The sequence below is a fragment of the Clupea harengus genome, chromosome 14, assembly GCF_900700415.2.
Source record: "Clupea harengus chromosome 14, Ch_v2.0.2, whole genome shotgun sequence".
NCBI classification, from domain to species: Eukaryota; Metazoa; Chordata; class Actinopteri; order Clupeiformes; family Clupeidae; genus Clupea; species Clupea harengus.
The window spans coordinates 21,369,812-21,389,934 of NC_045165.1; the positions used below are offsets into that span (position 1 = coordinate 21,369,812).

Consider the following 20,123-nt stretch of genomic DNA (forward strand, 5'->3'; position numbering starts at 1 on the left):
GGTAATGTTGGTCCGCTACGTTCCCATCATGCCATATGGCATTCCACGTATTCTCTGACGTACACGTCGCAGCTGTGATGGCTGCAGTCGAGGTGGCAGTTGTCGACGTGCAACCAAACCAAAATAAAGTTCTCTTTTAGAGGGGACATCGCAAAGCCGCAGGACCTTACAATTCACTTATGTCTAATCGAGCTTATTCGAACGTTATCGCTGTATGGGTATACTTTGAATTTGGCAACGAATCAGCTACGGAAACGTTACAGTAGGAACCTTCACGGAGCAAAACACGTAGCTAGCGGTTGCTAGCAAGCTAAGTTAACACCGGCGCCCTTAATGATATCTCAAAGTGGAGGCTAGCCCAAAAACATCTGCCCTGGTGCTGATCTGGAGCTAAATTGTCAGCGTCCCATGAGACATATACAGATGAAAATAGGCCGTTTCTTCTTTGCCGGGGAAGCCAAAAGACTAAAGACGGGACCACCGTTAACTTAGCTTAAAGTAGCAATCAAAATTAGCTATCACTAGTTAGCAAACCTGCCTGGACTGTCACTGTTTTGACTGAGCGACCATGTCTTCCTGGCTTGGTGGATTGGGCTCGGGGCTTGGCCAGTCACTCGGCCAGGTTGGAGGAAGCCTATCGTCGTTTACAGGACAAATCTCAAATTTCACCAAAGACATACTTCTGGAGGGGGCGGAGGAGGTTGGAGGTGAGTATCCTTACCTGTTATGACGAGCCAGCTAGTTAGCGAAATAACGTTGGATGTCAAAGCCAGCAACACTATCGACCATATGGATTACAGATTCTTACGTTTCAGCGTCCGGGGAACTCTTACAATAATTGTATTAGGTAGATGTCAGCTGCGCTTGATAAATAGTTAAAATATTTATTTAAACCTGTCCCAACCTTATCAGAAATAGGCAAAAAAGAAATGATTATGGCCTCTGTCATATATGGTGTAATGTCAACGTGTAGCCTAAACTCAACCAACGTGGTCTTTATGTCAATATGTTGCCTCTGTCAAAACTAAATACACAGTCCAACAGACAGCACGGACAGAGAACTTTGGTCATCTCATTCCAGCATATACACATCTGGTAGATAGCGATGAATGACTCACCTGCCAAAGATAAGGTCATTACGATACGAATTTGAACCATTTTATCTCACCAGTGGAGCACTTTAAAAAATAATGGAAATCTCAGCATACTAGTGGATAGGGTACAGTCAGTCTGTGTATATTTTAAGTGATTGATCGTTTGTTTACTAATTGGTATACAAATGCTTGTTTATTGACATGATTTTCAGTCTAGAGAGGTAGCAAAGCTACACATATTAAGTAAACAAATGATCTCCATCCCATAAGTATAAATTATCTAATTGAATTACACTACCTGATAGATCCCTATCTTCTATAATGTCCGTTTATAGGTTTATACGCGTATAACCTCATGAGCAAAGGCAGAAAACAGCTGCTGGTTGTGTTGTTTAAGCCCATGGCTCAGTCTTGTGTAGCCAATAGAGTGGAGTGGTGTCACATGCTCCTAGCACTGCTATCGTTGTGTAGCAGAACTCCTAACTTGATTTCAGACAGATCAGGTTGCTCTTGCATGCCCCGGTTTAAAGGGACAGTGTCCCAGCCTGATGTATGTATTTCAGTTATGTAGTAAGACAGGCATCTTGACTATTTTGTGTCATTTGTGTCAGCTCGTACCTCCTTCTGAGGTTAACTGTGTATTGTTTAAGTGGTATTTTAAATGTCTTTCCTCACTGTCCCACATTCCTCTCACAAACACACAATCCATTATGCTCTCTTGTCATTTCAAGACTGTCATTACAGGGATAATGTCATAACATGATGTAGTATTTTGCATGACAATGCATGATTTTCTCACTGACAGATGCTGCCACAGAGTTGCAGGTGTCCAAATCTAGACTGGAGGACCTTGAAGCTACCTCTGCTTCACAGAAATCTGAGGTCTGCTGATCTTTTTTGTTCAAGTGTTAAATATGAGCGCATTTCAGAATATCTGTTTGGTTATTAAATATAGCCGTACATGTTTTAGATGCCTCTCTGAGATGTGTACGTGTTGGGAAGGGCTTTTCACATGTGTGTTTGTGTGTCGTGGTTGTCCTACTGCAGTATGACCGTCTTCGAAAGATCCATGCAGAACTGGAGGAAAGGTTTGAAGCGTCTGAGCTGCAGAATAAACAGCTGTCTACAGAATACAGGACCATCCTGCAACAGAAAGAGGTATCCAGTCCCTATATAGACTTAGGCAACAAGAAGTGGCTGTGAAGACCTGTTTATCATGTTTGTTTTGTAGTGTATAACATATTATTTGATCAAAGTACTGGCACAGTAAGAGATAGTAATGTGTGTGTGTGTGTGTGTGTGTGTGTGTGTGTGTGTGTGTGTGTGTGTGTGTGTGTGTGTGTGTGTGTGTGTGTGTGTGTGTGTGTGTGTGTGTGTGTGTGTGTGTGTGTGTGTGTGTGTGTGTGTGTGTGATCAGGTGGAAATCAGCCACTTCAAGGCTCGGCAGAGTGCCCTGCAGGAGGAGATGCAGAAGCTGGAGCGCTCAGCCCATCATGCGGTCGCCTCCTCCCTCTCCTCAGAGCCTGCCCTGCTTCCTGTGACAACCTCGGCCACCGGCACCACCACTTCCTCCGCCTTCATGCGCCACTCCACCGGTGCCCACCACGGCTTCCATGGTGACGAGATGGACTTCAGCGACGTGCTGTGGTCCCAGCAGGAGATCAACCGCCTGTCCAACGAGGTGCAGCGGCTGGAGGCAGAGGCGTCCCACTGGAGACGTTCGGCTCAGGTAGAGATGGCCCATGTTCCTGCCCCTCCCCTAGTCAGAGGTCCCATTCATCAATCGAATATTTATATACATTTTGGTGATTACAGCGTCGCTGTTGTGTTTAATTCAGGCCTCCAAAACATCAGGAGGAGAAAGTGATGACCAGGGCGAAATGCTGAAACTGCAGAGGATTATCAAGGTTTGAGCACCCCAAGCACATGACACTGATTAGTTAGAGAAACTAAGCAGTTCCTATATAAGGGTCTTGGTGTTAGGCCATTTTTAGGACTGCTGTTTTATACCTGAATTCAGCGGTCAGAACTCCCAGATCAGATTCATTCTTCAGTCTCATCAGATTTGTCCACATTTGTGGTCTAATGTGAGATCAGATTTATTTGATTGAAGTATTAAAAATTAAATTCTTGCAAAGGTTTCTGAATGCAAGATATTGTCTCCATATTTTGTTATGTGACTCCTGAAAATATCTAAAATTATCTTGGAATATCTAGATTTCTGTCAGATTTTTGTTCACACACTAGCATCCAGAGGCAATCCAAACCAACAAATCTGTTCTTGGGCTTCATAGAGATTGAAAATACAATCATGTGGCACACCTGATAGTTAATGCATCCTAGTGTGGTCATATGCTTTAGGTTGCTTTGAAATGCCGCGTGTAACTGGGACTGTAGACACAAAACTGCTGCCTCCTGTTAAACTATTACATTTGTCTTTAATCTGGTCAGAGGGAAAATGACCATGACATTTCTGTTTTAGACACCGTCACTCGTGCTCTTTCACATTCTCTCTTTTTCATTCCCTCGTTCTCAGGAGCTGAGGGAGTCTATGGGCCATGAGGTAGACCAGCACCAGCATGAACTGACGGCACTGCAGGACGTCCAGCGGCAGAAGATGGCCGAGGTCACGCGCAGACACCGCCAGGAGCTGGCCGAATATGAGGAGCGCATCGAGGAGCTGGAGGAACAGCTACAGAATGGTAGGAGCCTATGAGGAGCATCCTTGGGAATGGATTACAGTACTGAAGCCATATGTAAATGGTTAAAGGACATTTTGAAAACGTCTTCTCAGAACTCTTCAGTGTTTATGCTCAGTGCTGCCTAGAAGAAATTCAATGTTTTTCAGGTGTGAAATTGTGGGTTAGCTGAAGTGGGAGTGTTTTCATGAGGCTCTAAGTGTGCTGGCGCCAATGCGACCACTGCTAAATTACCCCTCTGACAACTTCATAAGCCAGTTTTTAAAGTTCATAGTAGTAGTTTGCAGGAATCTATAGGGGTTATTAAAAAAAAAAACTGTTGACTGGTTGTTGTGAGATTCAGCTAATTTGTGTAGGGTGAACTTATTTCCACAATGATCTCCACATTCCTCCTTCACTACATGTAGTTGTACAGCAGAAGCTTCTATTAGATGTTAAGCAATGTAAACATAACTTGAATAATAAATGAAATATTCATGAGAACAGCGTAGGAACACAATGGCACAGAAGGCTTTTTGGAATGCAGTGTGTGTGGTTCTGATTAGATAGTTTTGTCCCAGTTGTTCAAAACCAAACATTTCCCAGGCACAGTTTCTGCAGCAAACAGTGTCTGCAGAATAACAGTGACTTTAGTTGACCACCAATGATACTGGCAGCTGCTTTTTTAATTTTATTTGTGTGTCAGATCTATTCTCATCCTTCAAATCATCTCTTATCGCAGACAGCAACCTCAGCCCAGCATCCCTGAATCCTCCAGGGCACGAGCATCAGGACAAGAAGCTACTCGAGCTGACGGCCAGCCTGGAGGAGGCCGCCGGTCAGCGTGCCTCTCTAGAGCAGGAGAGGGAGGAGGCGAGGGCAGAGAACGCTGAGCTGATGCACAACTATAGCCGCTTGCAGAGCTCGGTGTCCGAGCTGCAGGCACGCGTGCAAGAGCAGGAGGGCAAGGCCATGCTCAAGGCCCAGCAGGATGCAGAGATCCAGGCACTAAAGAAGGCACTCGATGGTAAAATAAAAAAAAAAAAAATACAAATCTGTTTCAGTTAATCAGTACCATTTCAAGTTCGGTATGCACTGTCTTCATTACACAGTAGACAGCATAGCTTGAAGGTTTTGGTTTCCTTTATTCTTTTAGCTGACCCTTCTGTACCCTTTTATTCAGTTTGATATAATGGACAGGTCTGGTTTCAGAAAAGAGGTTACCGTCTTTGTAGGAATATGATCCATTTTGTTTTGTTGTGTTTTAGGGGCAGAGAAAGAGATAACCACGTTAAAAGATCTTATTGAGGTTTGTATGCAGACTTGCTTTCCTTGTCTTTATTCACAGTGTCTTTTCTGCTGTTGCAATTTCTATTATGCTGCTGGCATTTTACGTATTATTTACATATTCTTTTCAGAGTGAGCCTAAGACTGAGGTTGAACATGCAGACATCTTGGAGCTCAACACAATAATTGGAACCCTGAAAACTGAGAAGGATGAACTGGAAAAAGAAATGGTGGGTGCTCATATCTGTAAGTGTGTATGTATGTCCGATGATGAGGCTTCTATGCTACCCAAGCTTAGAAGATACCCAAGAATGCAGATGGTGATTAATGAGAAGACATTTGTTTAGAAACCATAATCTGACCCCCTCCATGGAGTGCTGTGCAGTTTTGCTGTTTGGTTTTTACAAATAGATATGTGGATTGTCAGTTTTTAAAGACCTGTGCAGTGTCATGGAAAGAGTTATTTAATTGTCCATCATCTTGCCCATTATATTTTATTGTTCATTTTATATAGCCCTTTCCAGATCAATATAAACTGACTTCTTGTTTTCCCTTGTTCATATCTGTAGCATGCCTTAGCAGCAAGACTGCAGACTGCAGAGGAGAGGGTAGCAGAGGCTGCGGTGGGAGAGTCTGGGGGTGTGGAGCAGGGGGAGGTGGCAGAGCTGAAGGCCCAGCTTGAGAAGAAGAAGCAGGCTTTGACTCAAGCCCAACTGGATCAGGACACACTAACTGCAGAGCTGGAGGAACTGGATAGGCAGAACCAGGAGGCCACACAGGTCTGTCATGTCACTAACAGTAACATTTGCATTTTTCATTTAGCACTTAAATATTTTGCTTGCTTATATCAAAAAATAAGCTGTGTGTGCTGAATTTAAAACTTTTTGACATTTTCTATGTCAACACGTGATCTGTTTGTAAATTGCATCGCAAAAGTATGTGCTTTGTCTCTGCAGCATTTGATTGCCCTGAAGGATCAGCTCTCCTGCCAGAGAACTGAAGCCGATGATGAAATGATCCATCTGCAGTCAGACCTCAGTGCAGCTCAGGACCAGAAGGGGGCGCTGCAGCAACAACTTGAGGCCATGAAGGAGAAACTCAGCCAAAGTGCCTTTACCTTGAATGATTTACACATGGGCAGGCAACAGCTGGAGGCCACAGTAAAGGAGTTGAGAGACAAACTGAGCAAGTCACATGAGCAGGCCAAAGAGATTCGACATGAGGCCTCCGAGCTGAAAGCAACATTGAAGGAACGAGAGAGTGAGCTGGAAATGGTCCAGCACAAGCTGGGCGAAGCTGGGGAGAGACAGGGTGAATCCGAGGGACATAGAAAAGAGCTGGACGACAAGGAGAGGGAGCTGGATGAGGTCAGGACGGAGCTGGCAGAGATGAGAAACTCCCACGAGAAGGTGAAATCCGAGGACTATGAGATGAAAATGGAGAACCGCCGGCTGAAGGAAGAGGGCGCACAGGCGCTGGCTAAGGTGGAGGAGCTCAGTAGGCAGGTGCAGGATGGCCAGGCAGGCCTTAGCAGGACAGTGCTGGAGAAGGACACCCGCATCGAGGCTCATAAACTGGAGAAAAGCCAGCTGGAAGGCGAGCTGACCCAAGCTGAGAAGCGCCTCTCTGACCAGACCAAACAATACCAGCAGACCATCGAGGAACTGAGTCGAGCCCGGTCCATGGATGCCACTGCCCTGCAGACTGAGCATGAGCGGGCAGTCAAACTCAACCAGGAGAAGGACCTGGAAATTGGCCAGCTGAGAAGAGATATTGAGCAGCTGACAGCTGACCACAAGGACACCGACGAGATGCTTTCCATCACGGTGGCAGGGCAGAAGCAGCTTACCGAGCTCCTGCAAGAGAAGGATGGCTTTGCAGAGTTGCTCAAAGCTAAGGCAGCAGAGACACAGAAGGAGATGGAAGAGACCATTGCCAGAGCAAATCAGGAGACAGAGTCCTTGAAACGTTCGGTGGAGGACAAGGACAAGCAGCAAGGTGTTATGAAAGAGGAGAACAGCCACCTGAAGGAGGAGATCGACAGGCTAAAGGACCAACAAAGCCGGCCGCAACCGATGTCTGAGCCCCGGACATTAGACATCATCACGGAGCTAGAGACAGAGGTTACCCAGTTGAAAGTTGCTCGTGATCGGCTTGACGAGGAAGCACAGTCCCTGAGGGCTGCAGCGGAGGAGCAGCGTAGCACTCTCCTCCAGGCCCAGCATGCCTTGCAGGTCCAACAGAGTGAGCTGGAGCAAGCGCGATCACGGCATGAACAGAACACCCTCAACTACGAGCGGCTCATCACAGCCAAGGACGAGGAGATCGCTCGCCTGCAGGAGGCAGCAGAGAATCCACTCCAGTCCCCACCAAGCAGGGATATCCTGCAGGAGGACGACAAGACCCAGTCACTCAGCAGGGATAATGGCAATGAGAAGCACGACTTCTCGAAGGTGGAGATCGATAAACTGGTGAAAGGCATCAAGGAGAAAGAGAATGAGATAAGCCAGCTGAATGAGAAGAACCTGTCCCTGACCAAACAGCTGGACCAGCTGGTGGTGTCCCGTGATGAGATGGGCAAGCTTTCTCAGATGGTGCGGCAGAAGGATCTGGAGATCCAGACCCTCCACGCTCGGGTGTCCATGAGTGGTGCAGGGGGACACAGCCAGGACGTGCTCTTCCTCCAGCAGCAGCTGCAGGCCTACGCTGTGGAGCGGGAGCAAGTCCTCGCTGTGCTCAATGAGAAGACACGGGAGAACAGCCAGCTGCGCTCTGACTACCACCATCTCATGGATGTCGTGGCCGGGAAGGAGGCGGCTCTCCTAAAGCTCCAGCAGGAGAACCAGCGGATCTCCTGCTCCAGCGATCCCACGGGGAGCCAGGAGATGTTCCGTGAGACCATCCAGAACCTGTCCCGCATCATCCGTGAGAAGGACATTGAGACTGATGCGCTGACACAGAAGTGTCAGACGTTGGTGACCGTCCTCCAGGCGTCGTCGGCCGGGGATTTGGGCGGTGGCGGGTCAGGCGTGAGCAGTAACCAGTTTGAGGAGCTGCTGCAAGAGCGTGACATGCTGAAGCAGCAGGTGAAGAAGATGGAAGAGTGGAAGCAGCAGGTGATCACCACAGTGAAGAACATGCAGCACGAGTCGGCACAGCTGCACGAGGAGCTGCTCAAGCTGCAGGGCCAGGTGACGGCCGACAGTGCCTGCAGCTCCAGCCTGTCTGGCGACTATGCCCGTCTCATCCAGAGCTACGAGCAGAAGGAGAAAAGGCTAGGCTCTCTTGGCCAGCAACTTGTCCATGTGCAGCAGAGTATTAGTCAGCTCAGCAGTACCAAAGAGGTCCTGCTGGGGAAACTCGATTGTGTAGTACAGAGCCCTGATACTTTGGTTATGGCCCCACCTCCGATGGCTGCCCCTCCAGTTGCAGTGGAGTCCTCCCTCCAGCAGGGAGCAGCAGCTACAAACGAGGGGCTGAGACAGGAACTGGAATTCTTGCGCCGGCAGCTGGCTGAACGCAATGTCACTGTCCAGACGTTGCAGGAGAACAACGGACGTCTGTCAGACGCAGCTGCTGCCTCCGAGGGTGAACAGCGGGGAAAGGCAGAGGCGATGCGGCAGCTCCGTGAGCGGCTAGAGTCGATTCAGCGCTCTCTTCGGGAGAAGGACCTGCTGATCCAATCCAAAGGTGAGCAGCTAAACCAGGCGACCGAAAGCCTGCGGAACCGCGAGAGCGACAACGAGCTGCTGCGGCAGGCCGTCACCAATCTTAAGGAACGGGCACTGATCCTGGAACTGGATGCCCGCAAGCTCCGTGAAGAGAACGAGCAGGTGGTGGCACGCTCTCGCGAGAAGGAGTCTGAGTTCCGGGCGCTCCAGGAGACCAACATGCAGGTGTCGCTACTGCTGCGCGAGAGGGAGTTCCAGTGGAATTCTGCCAGCGAGAAGGCCGCTACCATGGAGAAGATGCTCAAGGACAGAGAACAGGTCAGTCACATATCTAGCGCAAAGTGGGTTTAATCATAGGTTCAGCAAGTTCGGTAAGTAAAACAGAGTTAAAATGCCTCACTAAGGACAGTCTAGAGGTCTGGGTTTTCAACAAATTCTTGTTTCGCTAAATTTTGAAGTCCACATTCCCAGACAGCTAAGAAATCCCTGGAAAAATACAGGGTTCAAACAGAATGTCAAGGTTCAGGTGTTGCAGAGAAATATATTTCAAGCACTTGTGGTTTCATTTTTCTTTGATTAGTTTTTGTATTCAGTACTCGCTGATCTTGTCCTGCAGGGCAAGTCGTGTGAACTGAACCAGCTGCTGAACGAAGTGAGGTCCATGCAGGAAAAGGCCGTGACATTCCAGCAGGAGAGGGATCAAGTGATGCTGGCACTCAAACAGAAGCAAATGGACACCACAGCTCTCCACAGTGAGGTGGGAGGGATGACACCAGTCACTGATCTGACAAAATGCTGTCTTTGTAATGGAGTTACCATTCCTCACCAACTGGGGTGTCTTCCTGTCGTTGTAAATGGAATGTACCTCAATTTGTTGTACCTCAACAAATTGAAATAAAATTTTAACATTTAGCATGATTTATTTTCACTTCACTTCACTTCACATTGTTTGTTTTCAGTTACAATCAAGATGATTAGAGTATTTAATTTTCTCTCTCATAACCACAAGCACCGTTACCACCATGTATGTAAGCGTCACTGTGTACACAGTCTGTCTAATCCAAACACATGTTGTGTGTCACTGCAGACGCAGCACTTGCGGGACAAGGAGCAGCGGCAGCAGCAGGAACTGGGGCGCCTGCGCAACCACCTGCTGGAAATGGAGGAGTCGCACACGCGGGAGCTGGTGGCCGCCGAGGACCGCGAGGCTGAGCTGAGACGTAGGGTAGCGTTGCTGACATCATCCTCCAGTGCAGTGGAAAACGCCAGGTAAGATGGCTGTGAGGTGGTCTTAAGTTAGTGAAGTTACCATGTCAGTAAAAGTTAAGATGCAGCCTCTGATGGCCACTAGCCAGGTATTGTGAAGTTGTCTGCATGCTGAGGGTAGTTTGTGTATCACTCAGTTGTTTCAGGTTGTAAATAAGTGTTTGTGGCTGAACAAAGGGGCAGAGGTTGTGTTTGTCTTGAGTTGTCTCCATACTGTAATTAACATGTTGTCTTTGTATGTGTGCACACGTGCAGTCAGCAGGCCAGTCTGCAGGTGGAGTCCCTGCAGGAGCAGCTGAATGGGGTGATCAAGCAGAGAGACGAGGCCCTGCTGCAGCTGCGCGCCACCCAGGAGCAGCTCAACCAGTACGCCATGTCCCTCTCTAACCTGCAGATGGTGCTAGAGCAGTTCCAGCAAGGCAAGACACGTCACTCCCATGTCAAAGTTCTCTCCAAAAATAAAATATTCAGTGACCGTGGTACTCAATATGAATATCAGTGGAATAATATTACTCTGATTTGTGGTTTGACAGTTGCAAATTAACTAAATTGTCAGGATAGTCTGCGATTGACTTGATGTATGTGTTGTTCTTGTTCTTGATTGACTGTGTCCTATCTCTTCTCCTCCTCTCTTCCCTTCTGCAATCCCCACCCCCTTCCCTCTTCCTGTTAAAAGGACGTTTTTCCTTGCCACTGTTACTGGGCTCTGTAAAACTCTGAAATGATGAGCACAGTTTTGCTTGCTCTAGGGGTTCAGGCTGGGCTGTTAAACGCCTTAATGCCAATTCAATTGCTATTGGCACTATATAAATAAAATTGATTGGAATTGAATTGAACAGTCTCATGAAATTAACTAACGCTTAATTCTCTCTCTTTGCAGAGGAGAAGGCCATGTACTCATCAGAGCTGGACAAGTACAAGAGGGAGAAGGATGAGTGGAGGAGAAAAGCAGAAAAGTTTGCAGATGAAGCTGCAGCCCTGAAGGTAGATTAGCACCGTGACTGTGCTCACTTAATTACAGCGCTGCCTGTGAAGTTGTCACGGTATTGCATCATTTCCTGTAATGCGGCGGCCTCACTCATGATTGACTGTCTGTGTGTGTGTTTCGTACAGCTGAACCTCGATGAGGCCACTGCTGCACTGGACTCCGCTTCCAGACTGACTGACCAGTTGGATCTCAAAGAGGAGCAGATCGAAGATCTGCAAAAGCAAGGTTTACTGAAACTACACACCTGAATTTGAACGATATTCATCCATAACATATCCTAGGCTCCACAGAATACATTCATTCCCTAACTTTTAGAGTTAGATGTTTCTTAACGACTGCTATGCATGTAGTAATCTCATAGCTCTACCTTATGTAATTCAGTCTCTGAGCCTAAATATGCCTAAATGGTCAGCACATGCCTGTGTTAATGTAAAATCACCAGACCTAATGTTATCTGAGTATAGTGGTTCCTTGTCTGAGATCTCGTGCAAAAGAATGTAGAATGCATCTGCTACGTGTGTCTAGGCGCTTAGAGGCGGCCGGGGTGCTTGCGTCGGAAATTCCTCACAGGCACTGACTGACAGCACGTTTGTTTTATAACCTTCTGCTCCCAGCCAAACCCTGAACGGATCTGGGTTTCTCTTCTCCATGGCCGTCAAATCCTGGGCCCTTTCCCCCACATCTACAGGCAGGCACGGTCTGACGGGCTTATCTGCGAGCTGGAATAACACAAATAAAATCCATCACACTTTCAAGCTCATTGCTGACCCAGCAGGGTTGCCCTTTCCCAGACCAAGCCACACTCGTATCACACTTCTCATAATGACATCATGACATAACACATTCTCAGACATTCTCACCGTGACCCAAACCCCCTGAAACCCCCCAAACCCCCAGCACACCTCCCTTGTGTGATTGCCGAATTCCTCAGGCACTGTAAGACCCCAGGCATGAGATTGAGCTTGTTTATTCTGCCAAATCACTGTGCGAAATGGTTAAATAAGGCTATGCTCTGGCTGACAGGGCGCTTTGTCCTGCACTGCCAGGACCGGTGCTGATCGGGGGGGCCTTTACTTTGGCATGTCCTCCTGGTCCCTTCGTGCAACTATGCTCAGACAGAGAATTAATCCCTCAGGTCAGACTTGTCCCAGACATCTGGAAAGCAGCAGAGTGCAAGAGCTGTGAGATAAGAATGTTTGTGTGTGTGTGTGTTCTTGCAGCGAGCGTGAGGCAAGAGATGCTAGAAGATTCCCAAAACAAGTTAGTGAACTTGCTCAACAGCACTGAGGGCAGAGTGGACAAGTAAGTTGAAGACTGCACTCAATGCCATATGAGTACAAACAAGCATAAACTATTACGGCATGACTGTCTATATACTGAGAATATGAACACATGGAGAAGAGATGTTTATTTTTTTTGTAATGCCCACAGGGTACTCATGAGGAACCTGTTCATTGGGTACTTCCACACCCCGAGAAACAAGCGCTCAGAGGTGCTGAGGCTCATGGGTAGTGTCCTTGGAGTGGAACGAGAGGAGGTTGACAGTGTAAGCAGCACACACACACATACACACACACACACACACACACACACACAGTTACACATTATTGAGTCACTTTTCCTAAGTCAGTGTAAAACAAAAAGGTCTCTGTACTAAAATAACATGACCTCTGCGTATACTGGACGGTATTCTTCCTGCATTGTTGATGCCTCTGTCCTTTAATCTGTTTTTTCCTTTGACCTGTGACATGGCTCATGAGGTCACTCTCTTTCGTAACATGCTCCTCTGTCCTTTCTCGATCATCTTATGTCCGCTTGAATAAGTGCTCTCTGAGATTTCTCAATTCCCTTGTGGTATTAAACCAACATTAGCTCAGCAACAACTCACAACCTTTCCATCAAGGGATTGGAGTATATCCCTGTTTCTCATGAGTGTTTTACTATAGATACCCAACTACCAGCTGAGTGAAATTATTTGCTCTCTTTGTCAAGCGTCTGTTGGTCATTTGTTTTTGTTGGATCCATACCAAGAGAAAATTGTCTCACTTACGATTTGTTCAGCATTATGACATAACTAATAATAATAATTTACTATGATCAAACGTTGATGTTAATTAAGTAATATTACCATATTACCATGATCATCTGAAATAGCATTATATTGCCAGGATGTTGGATGTAGAACAAACAAGGATGAATTTTCATTGGAAAGGGTCTTTGTTTCCCGTGCTCTTAATACCTAGATATATCCCTTTAGATTTCAAGGATTAAATAAAAAAAATGTATCTCTTGGAGACCATTAGACTGAAGTGCTACAGTAATAAGATGGAAATGTGGGCCTCTATTGAGAGCTAAAAATACTCAGCAGTGTGTGTTTGTGTCTGGGTCGTTATCTTTTTACCCTTGATGATATTCCAGAACAGCTGAGATTTAAGCTTTTGCTGGGTGTCTGCTTAGCCACACAGTTGATTTTGGTTAAATTGAAAATTTTGAATATTTTGGGGTCCTATCATATGACATGGCCAAGAGTTTATCAGGAGATTGGGGAAATCTCAAAACCAAATACTTTGGGGGAATATTGTCTCGCATTACAGTAGAAATACTTTGATGGGCAGCATGGTGTAAGGAGTCCAGTTTGTTTTGGCACCTTGTTGAAGTGTCCTTGATTTAAATGGTGATTTCATTACTTTCAGGGGTCTTTTGTATTTCTGATGGAAATATACAGTATACAACACAAACTGCGAATTGCTAGCATAAGCTAACACACCTCAGGCACTAGACACCCCCACGCCAACCATCATAAAACAATCAGCTCTCCAGCAGTCGTAAGGAGGAGCATCTGAGTCCAGCTCCAGCTTTGAAAGCATTTCCTCAGCCTCGGTGAATCTGCGGCTGAGGCTTAATGGGACGGCTTCCAGCTATTTAGACCGTATTACCCAACTGCCTTAAAGAAAAACAGATTTGCAAAATGTGATTACAACTCTTCCAAAGGCTTTTTCTACACTTCTGTACTCTTGAGAGTGTTTTCACCCCCCCCTCCACCAAACTTCCCTTCACTATTGCAATTTTCCACTCTAAGATGTGTGTTTACAGCTCAAATGCTGTTTCCAAATCCTGACCCAGAAACCTACCCTCAATTTGTTTTTTCCAGCTGATTTTTTCTTTTTCTTTTTAAGAACTGCAGATATTTTCTCCCCACCAAGGAGGTTGAAGTCATCGTTTGTTTTGTTTTCAAATAATTTCTGTTGAATTCCCCTGGAGGCGTTTCTTGGATGGGTGTTGGGATATCCATGTCAAGTCCTTCCCGCTTTTTCCCCCCACCAGCAGTGACTAGGGACAGTGGTGATGATTGTGCTTGCAAATATTTCTCATGGGGGTGGTACAGGGACCAAGGTCAAAAGAGAGGATAACTCCTTCTTGTGCTCCTTATCTTCCTGAAAGCCAGCTGCTTCTCTCTCTTACCAGTAAATGAGAACCAATTACAGCTAATGTCTTTACAGCAAACACTAAAAACATTTAATCTCATCCTTGAGAAGATAGCTGGCAGGAGCTGCTGCGTAGTAAAACATATTTTGTGTTGGAATGTCACCCAAACAACTATCACATGTACAGATGTCTTTGCAAGTATTGCAAGTAAATAACGTAGCTTCTATTGTAAACAAACCCATACAGAGCCCACATGCTTAGACTTTTTGGTTAGCCAATCAAATGAATTGTGATGTGTCATTGCTCACAAGCCTACATTGAAACACAAACACAGTAGAAACAGAGGCTGAGTACTAATGCTAGCACCCATGGATTTAGCCTCCTTGCTAGCATTCCTGCCTCTCATGCCCAAGACTTTCTAGGTTTGATGCCAGAGTACCATACAGAGTGGTTAAATCAAACAGACAGAGGAAGACGTGTTCACTTGATCTTACTTTGTTCTTGAAGTTTTCAGTCTGTTTTTGGAAATAATCTCCTCCAACTGTATGCTGTTCATACACATCTGCCACCTTAGAGCGAGTAAAGAATTCTCGCTAGTTGTCTGAAACCTCTTTACGATTTTCTTAGACAAATATACACAGAATTGTGAGCTCATTTTTACTGGCAAAGATTGAGGTTCATCATTGTGGCCTTCTTTGGTTGATAAATATAGCAAAAGCAGCATCTGGTCTTGTATAATGAGGACTTCAGAATTCCTGTGAGCATTCCATTGTGGGTTACACAGTCATTGTAGTATCTCTAAGCACTGGCTGTATTTTTGGCAGAGGTCCATTCATAACAGCTTTCCAAGATCTAAAAGGTTACAAGACAAAAACCAAGCGAATATGTTTGATTATGTATTATGTAATAGACGCTGCTCCTTCCAGCCACATTGAGGCACAGGTGATTCAGTCAAGGAGTCCCTGCTGGACATGGATCCTCAGTAAAATCAACTCCGCTGTTTTTTTGGCAGCAACTGTTGCTAATGCTAACAGCATTTGCTTTTCATTTAGTTTGTTGTCTTGTTTGCTTTTTGGAATGCAAAGAATCAAGATACCTGAAAAAGAAAAGAATTGCTTCAGCCTAAATGTACCTATACAAAAGTTTGTCAGGATGTAGGTAATCCTTTTCTTTTGTAGGTATGGTTTTATTGCTTGTTTGACTGATTAATAGATTAGTTGCATCTAATTAAAGTACATGTACCACAGCTAATCCAAGGAAGCCATTGGCTATTCCAAATGGGCTTCCTAACCAACCCAACTGGATGTTTGAATCAGATCAAAGAATTTCTACCCGATATCTTTTTAGCGCGTCATTTACAGCATGTGCCGTATGTTTACTGGTCTCCCATCAGATGCTGGAGGATGAGGGACGGCACGGGGTAACTGGCTGGATGTCCAATTGGCTGGGTGGCAGAGCAGTTCAGAGTGTCCCCAACACTCCGCAGAGGCCCAATCAGGCTCAGAGCTTCAACTCGGTGAGCACGCCCCAACAAGTCGACATGAAGAGAAATGAAGGGAAAACAGCCCTCTTAATGAAACCTATTCCTTGAAGTCTGTGTTTTTTTTAGAAAACACGGGTGGTAAGGAAAACATTTTTCAAGCTGCCTTGTATGTGTTTGGGTTCCACAGTCTTTCTCGGAGATGTTCGTGAAGTTCCTGGAAACAGAGTCCACGCCGTCACTTCCAGCACCTAAGCTGCCTGTCTACGACATCAAACCCCTAGGTGCGCCTCCTCCGGGCCGGATGTCCGCCAGTACGCCAGCAGCAGGTAATGAACCAAACAGACCTGCCGTCCAAGTGCCCTAAAAATAGGATTCTATCATACAAGAGCAGTGATTATACTCCACTGCTGCCACACTACATGTCAACTAGGAGTCTACCATAGTGGTAAAAATAAAGGATCAGTCACCAATCAGTTTCATGAATCAGGCTCATAAAATATACTAAACTATCAATTTAGAACTCTGATTAACAATTAACTTAATAACTACATCCAAAATTACTATATCAATAGCTAGTAAAGGTTGAGGGTCTTTGAAGTTCGGAATAGTAGAGGTTGGCAGCATTCACTCTTGTGCCACATTTATTAGACCAGCATATATAATCAAAAGTATTTATTTACAAAATGATCAAAAGTAAAACACACACTATATAATCTAACGAGTGCATGAGTGAGTGCCTGCACACCAGGAAGAATGTGTGTGTCTCTTTGTTCCACCTTGTTCTGTGTGCATGTATGTGCACGGTCGTGAACATGTGTGTTAGGTCACCAACAAAATAATTGTGTGACGCGGGAACTTTAAGTTCTGTCCGCGTGGGTGGCTATGTATAGGGCCAATTCAGAGTGTGTGTAGTCAGCATAAGATAATGGTGGCAGGTCAGGAAAGAAAATGGTTAGTTTGTATGCAAGACTGCTGCATCTGTGTGAAACATAACTAACAACAACCATGAACAAATACTACAACAATTGAGTTCTGTGGACAAACCAAATGAATAAATTAACATTGATGAGAGATAAGCAGTCCAAAGATTAGCCATCTAAACAATTACTCTGTGCTAGCTAAATGTGTCGAGTTTTGTTACCAGACCTTGGGAAAGGGCTGCGTTAACTTGCTCTTCTGGCGAATCCAATGTCCATGGATGAGCCAGGCTGGGAGGAGTTGTGGTTCTGATGTCGATTGAAGACTTTACTGTGCAGTGTTCTGAAGTCAAGAATGGAGAACGCTAACTTGCTTTCTGTGCTCCTGTTGCTTGTAAGTTCGCTAGCAGGCTTTGTGTTGTAGCTGCTCACGCTAAATAGACTTGTTTACTCAGTTAGCTGTGCTCAGTTCTTAGTTAACGAGAAATCTTAGGCAGTTGCTGGTGGAAGAGTTCAGTGCAGGAGTCATGATTCCCACGCGGAGAGAGAGGTGGCATGTAGAACGGTCTTCAGGGATTAAAGGATAAGAGAGGCAGCGAGAGAATACGAGAGAGAACAATAGGCGAGCTTAAGTTTTGTTGGCCAAGACAAGAAGACGTTCAGATGATCTCAGGTTACAGAAAGTGATTTGCTTCATAGCAAGAGTTTCTGATTAAATCACACAATGAATGAATTCCATGAGTACCTAGACCAGTTAGATCGATACTTGTTAGACCAGAATTTTTAGATGGACCTTAATTTGTTATGGCTTCATAAAGATGCTGCACTTGGATGTTTTTTAACAGGAGTTAATGTGGAACTTTAGGCTGTTCGATACTATAGCTCATAACCCAAATGTGTTTGAAAAGATGTTCTCTATTTAGAACCAAATTTCCATGAGCTGTTTGTGAGCTATGAGGTGATTTTTGATACATTTATCATCGCTTATTACCTACACCCCTAGCCCAGTTGGAATTCAATGGATGGTTTCTAGACAGGGCGCAGAATTAGCACCGGCCACGCGTCAATGGCATGTAGATTTCTGTAGAAATCTGATCCTGTTAAAACTGCTTGCCATATCTATACGATTGCGGAACTCAACTTGATGTTTTCAGATGCTGCATATTCTGTTTATTTACTGCATAAATTGCGCATAAATTTGCCTTTATGTTAAAATCCAATTCTTCTAGCCTCCTAATGGTGGTAGGAAGTTATGCAGTCTGTCATACTCACGGCCACTGTTTCATGCCCCATTCGTTTGGTGTCATGTATGTGATTAGATGGATTGCCGACAGCGCAGTGAAGTTAGCTTGATATAGGACATTCGCTTGACATGAAATTCACAACATAGCTGAATCTATAACTGATATCTCATTGAAAGTTAAATTACCTAGTTGCAAATTATGTTATTCGGCATTGTATTCCGTTATTAAATTGTAAATGGCCATTTCAAAATAAAGGTCCCTTCCTAAATTCATGCATTTTGAAGGGGAGGAGAGGAGACATGTCCATTATGAAAGTCGAGGCTATGAGAGCTTGCACTGCCACTCGATTTATTTAGTGATTGTCAATTTATTAGATTAGTAATCTAAATCAATTTTGAGGTTGAACAAGTACAAATTAATAATATAATGAAAATAATGTTTTGCCCGGTAAATGGTGTCTTTACTATAGGATTTCTTAAATTAAGGTTGTATATACAAAATGTTATGAAAACCATTGTTTAATTTTGGTGGGTAAAAAAATATACTTGGCCGGTAACTTTTTTTGATGTATCAGCCATTTTGACTGGTAAGCCAAAAATGTAATTTTGTCCCCTGTTTCCAGACCACATTGAAGGTGCTAAACATTGTCAGGCAGCAATAAGCTAACAAAAATAGCCCAACATTTTGAAGGAATCCTAATTAGTCCTGTTTCTTTAATAACATGTAATGTAGGACTCTATTTCCTGTCTGGTTTTGCAGTACGGCTCAGGATAGTTTTAATACGATACTTTCATTGGATTTAATTAGATATCCTAAGGTTTGTAATGAATCATCATTTTCGTGGTGGTTTCTGCTCAAACTTTCTGGTTAAGAAAGCATTTTTGGTTTCCTATGTCACCATGTACTGTTGCCCTCTGTGAGCACCTTATTATTGTTTTCATTGTTTACGGCTCTGCATAATCAAGTAAATAGAATTGAAGTTGGTTCTACTCTATACTCACGTTATGAATTTATCCCTCAACAGGTGGGGCACTAGGACCCGGCAAGCGAGCTTCAGAGTCCAATCCCTTCTTGGCTCCTCGCTCAGCTGCAGTGCCCTTGCTCCATCCTGGAGGTGGCGCTGGAGCAGGCAGTGGGCACTTGCTGATGAAGCCCATCTCTGACTCTCTTCCTTCCTTCACGCCCGTCCCCGTCTCTGCCGAAGCCAGTGGGCTCAAAGACCTACTCAAGCAATGAGTGGTGCCTGACAGTGCCCGTAAACGCACTTTAGCCAATCACAACCATCAAGACACTATGCAGACTGGACAGCAAAGCCAGGACAATTAGTTATAGCGCTGCTATAATGCTGTAAGGCCCCTCTAATCTACAGATGCAAACATCACATCCCTCAAAGGTGATCCTATTTGGGGTTCTTCCAGACTGTTCTCTTCCCTTTGCTGGGAGGTCACAGTAAGACTTTTTCAGAGAACTGGATGGTGCCAAACCAGAAGGTATCTGGTTTGAGACGATGCTTTGTAGTGTTTAAAACGTCTGGAGAAGTGTGCCTACACTGCACCATATAATCGAGAGGATTTTTTTTTATCATTTAGTTATTTTAATCGTGCAATTTATCTGGTGTGGGATCCCCCTGATGTCGTCTGGCAAAACCACAGAAGGATTTAAATGGCTGACTGCTTCTGTTAAAACCATACAGATTTTTCCTTCTGTTTTATTTTCTTCTCTTCTTCTCCAGACAGTCTCCAGATATGACAAAGTGTTACAGTAACAACAGCTATCCACGAGGGCTAAGGTTTTGTGGCTAGGGATGTTGGGCCTCTGTTTGCAATGTGATATAAATATGTTGTTAAACCTGTAAATGATGGATATTTTTCATTCTCTGGCACTGTGGAAAGTGCGCAAATCATACTTTTTTCATCAAATTGAATGAACCTTTGGGTTTGTGAAAATTAAAACATGTACTTTTACAAAGTCTGCTAGCTGCACAAGAATAAACACATTTACAGGATAATGGTTAGATTTCTTTGTTTAATAAATAATAATTTAAAAAAATGTTGTGGGTATTGGCAACA

General features: G+C 44.8%; 1 protein-coding gene across 1 annotated transcript; it reads left to right on the top strand.

The window, feature by feature from the left end:
- The first annotated feature begins 32 nt into the window (after nucleotides 1-32).
- trip11 (thyroid hormone receptor interactor 11) lies at nucleotides 33-20,062 on the top strand. Its single transcript, XM_012823549.3, has 21 exons — nucleotides 33-707; nucleotides 1,900-1,976; nucleotides 2,142-2,252; nucleotides 2,512-2,823; nucleotides 2,933-3,001; nucleotides 3,631-3,796; nucleotides 4,515-4,799; nucleotides 5,041-5,081; nucleotides 5,191-5,289; nucleotides 5,629-5,838; nucleotides 6,016-9,048; nucleotides 9,347-9,487; nucleotides 9,818-9,999; nucleotides 10,252-10,415; nucleotides 10,877-10,980; nucleotides 11,110-11,209; nucleotides 12,205-12,286; nucleotides 12,416-12,530; nucleotides 15,804-15,926; nucleotides 16,081-16,219; nucleotides 19,079-20,062. The coding sequence occupies exons 1-21, from the start codon at nucleotides 569-571 to the stop codon at nucleotides 19,288-19,290; spliced, it is 5,904 nt and encodes a 1,967-aa protein (XP_012679003.1). The 5' UTR covers nucleotides 33-568; the 3' UTR covers nucleotides 19,291-20,062.
- Nucleotides 20,063-20,123: the final 61 nt, after the last annotated feature.

Bases quoted from the DNA above. Each gene is read 5' to 3' on its own strand.
- trip11 (XM_012823549.3), top strand. From the start codon at position 569: ATGTCTTCCTGGCTTGGTGGATTGGGCTCGGGGCTTGGCCAGTCACTC. The intron at 5,839-6,015 runs GTCTGTCATGTC...TTGTCTCTGCAG, and splicing joins AGAACCAGGAGGCCACACAG to CATTTGATTGCCCTGAAGGA. The intron at 12,287-12,415 runs GTAAGTTGAAGA...TAATGCCCACAG, and splicing joins ACTGAGGGCAGAGTGGACAA to GGTACTCATGAGGAACCTGT.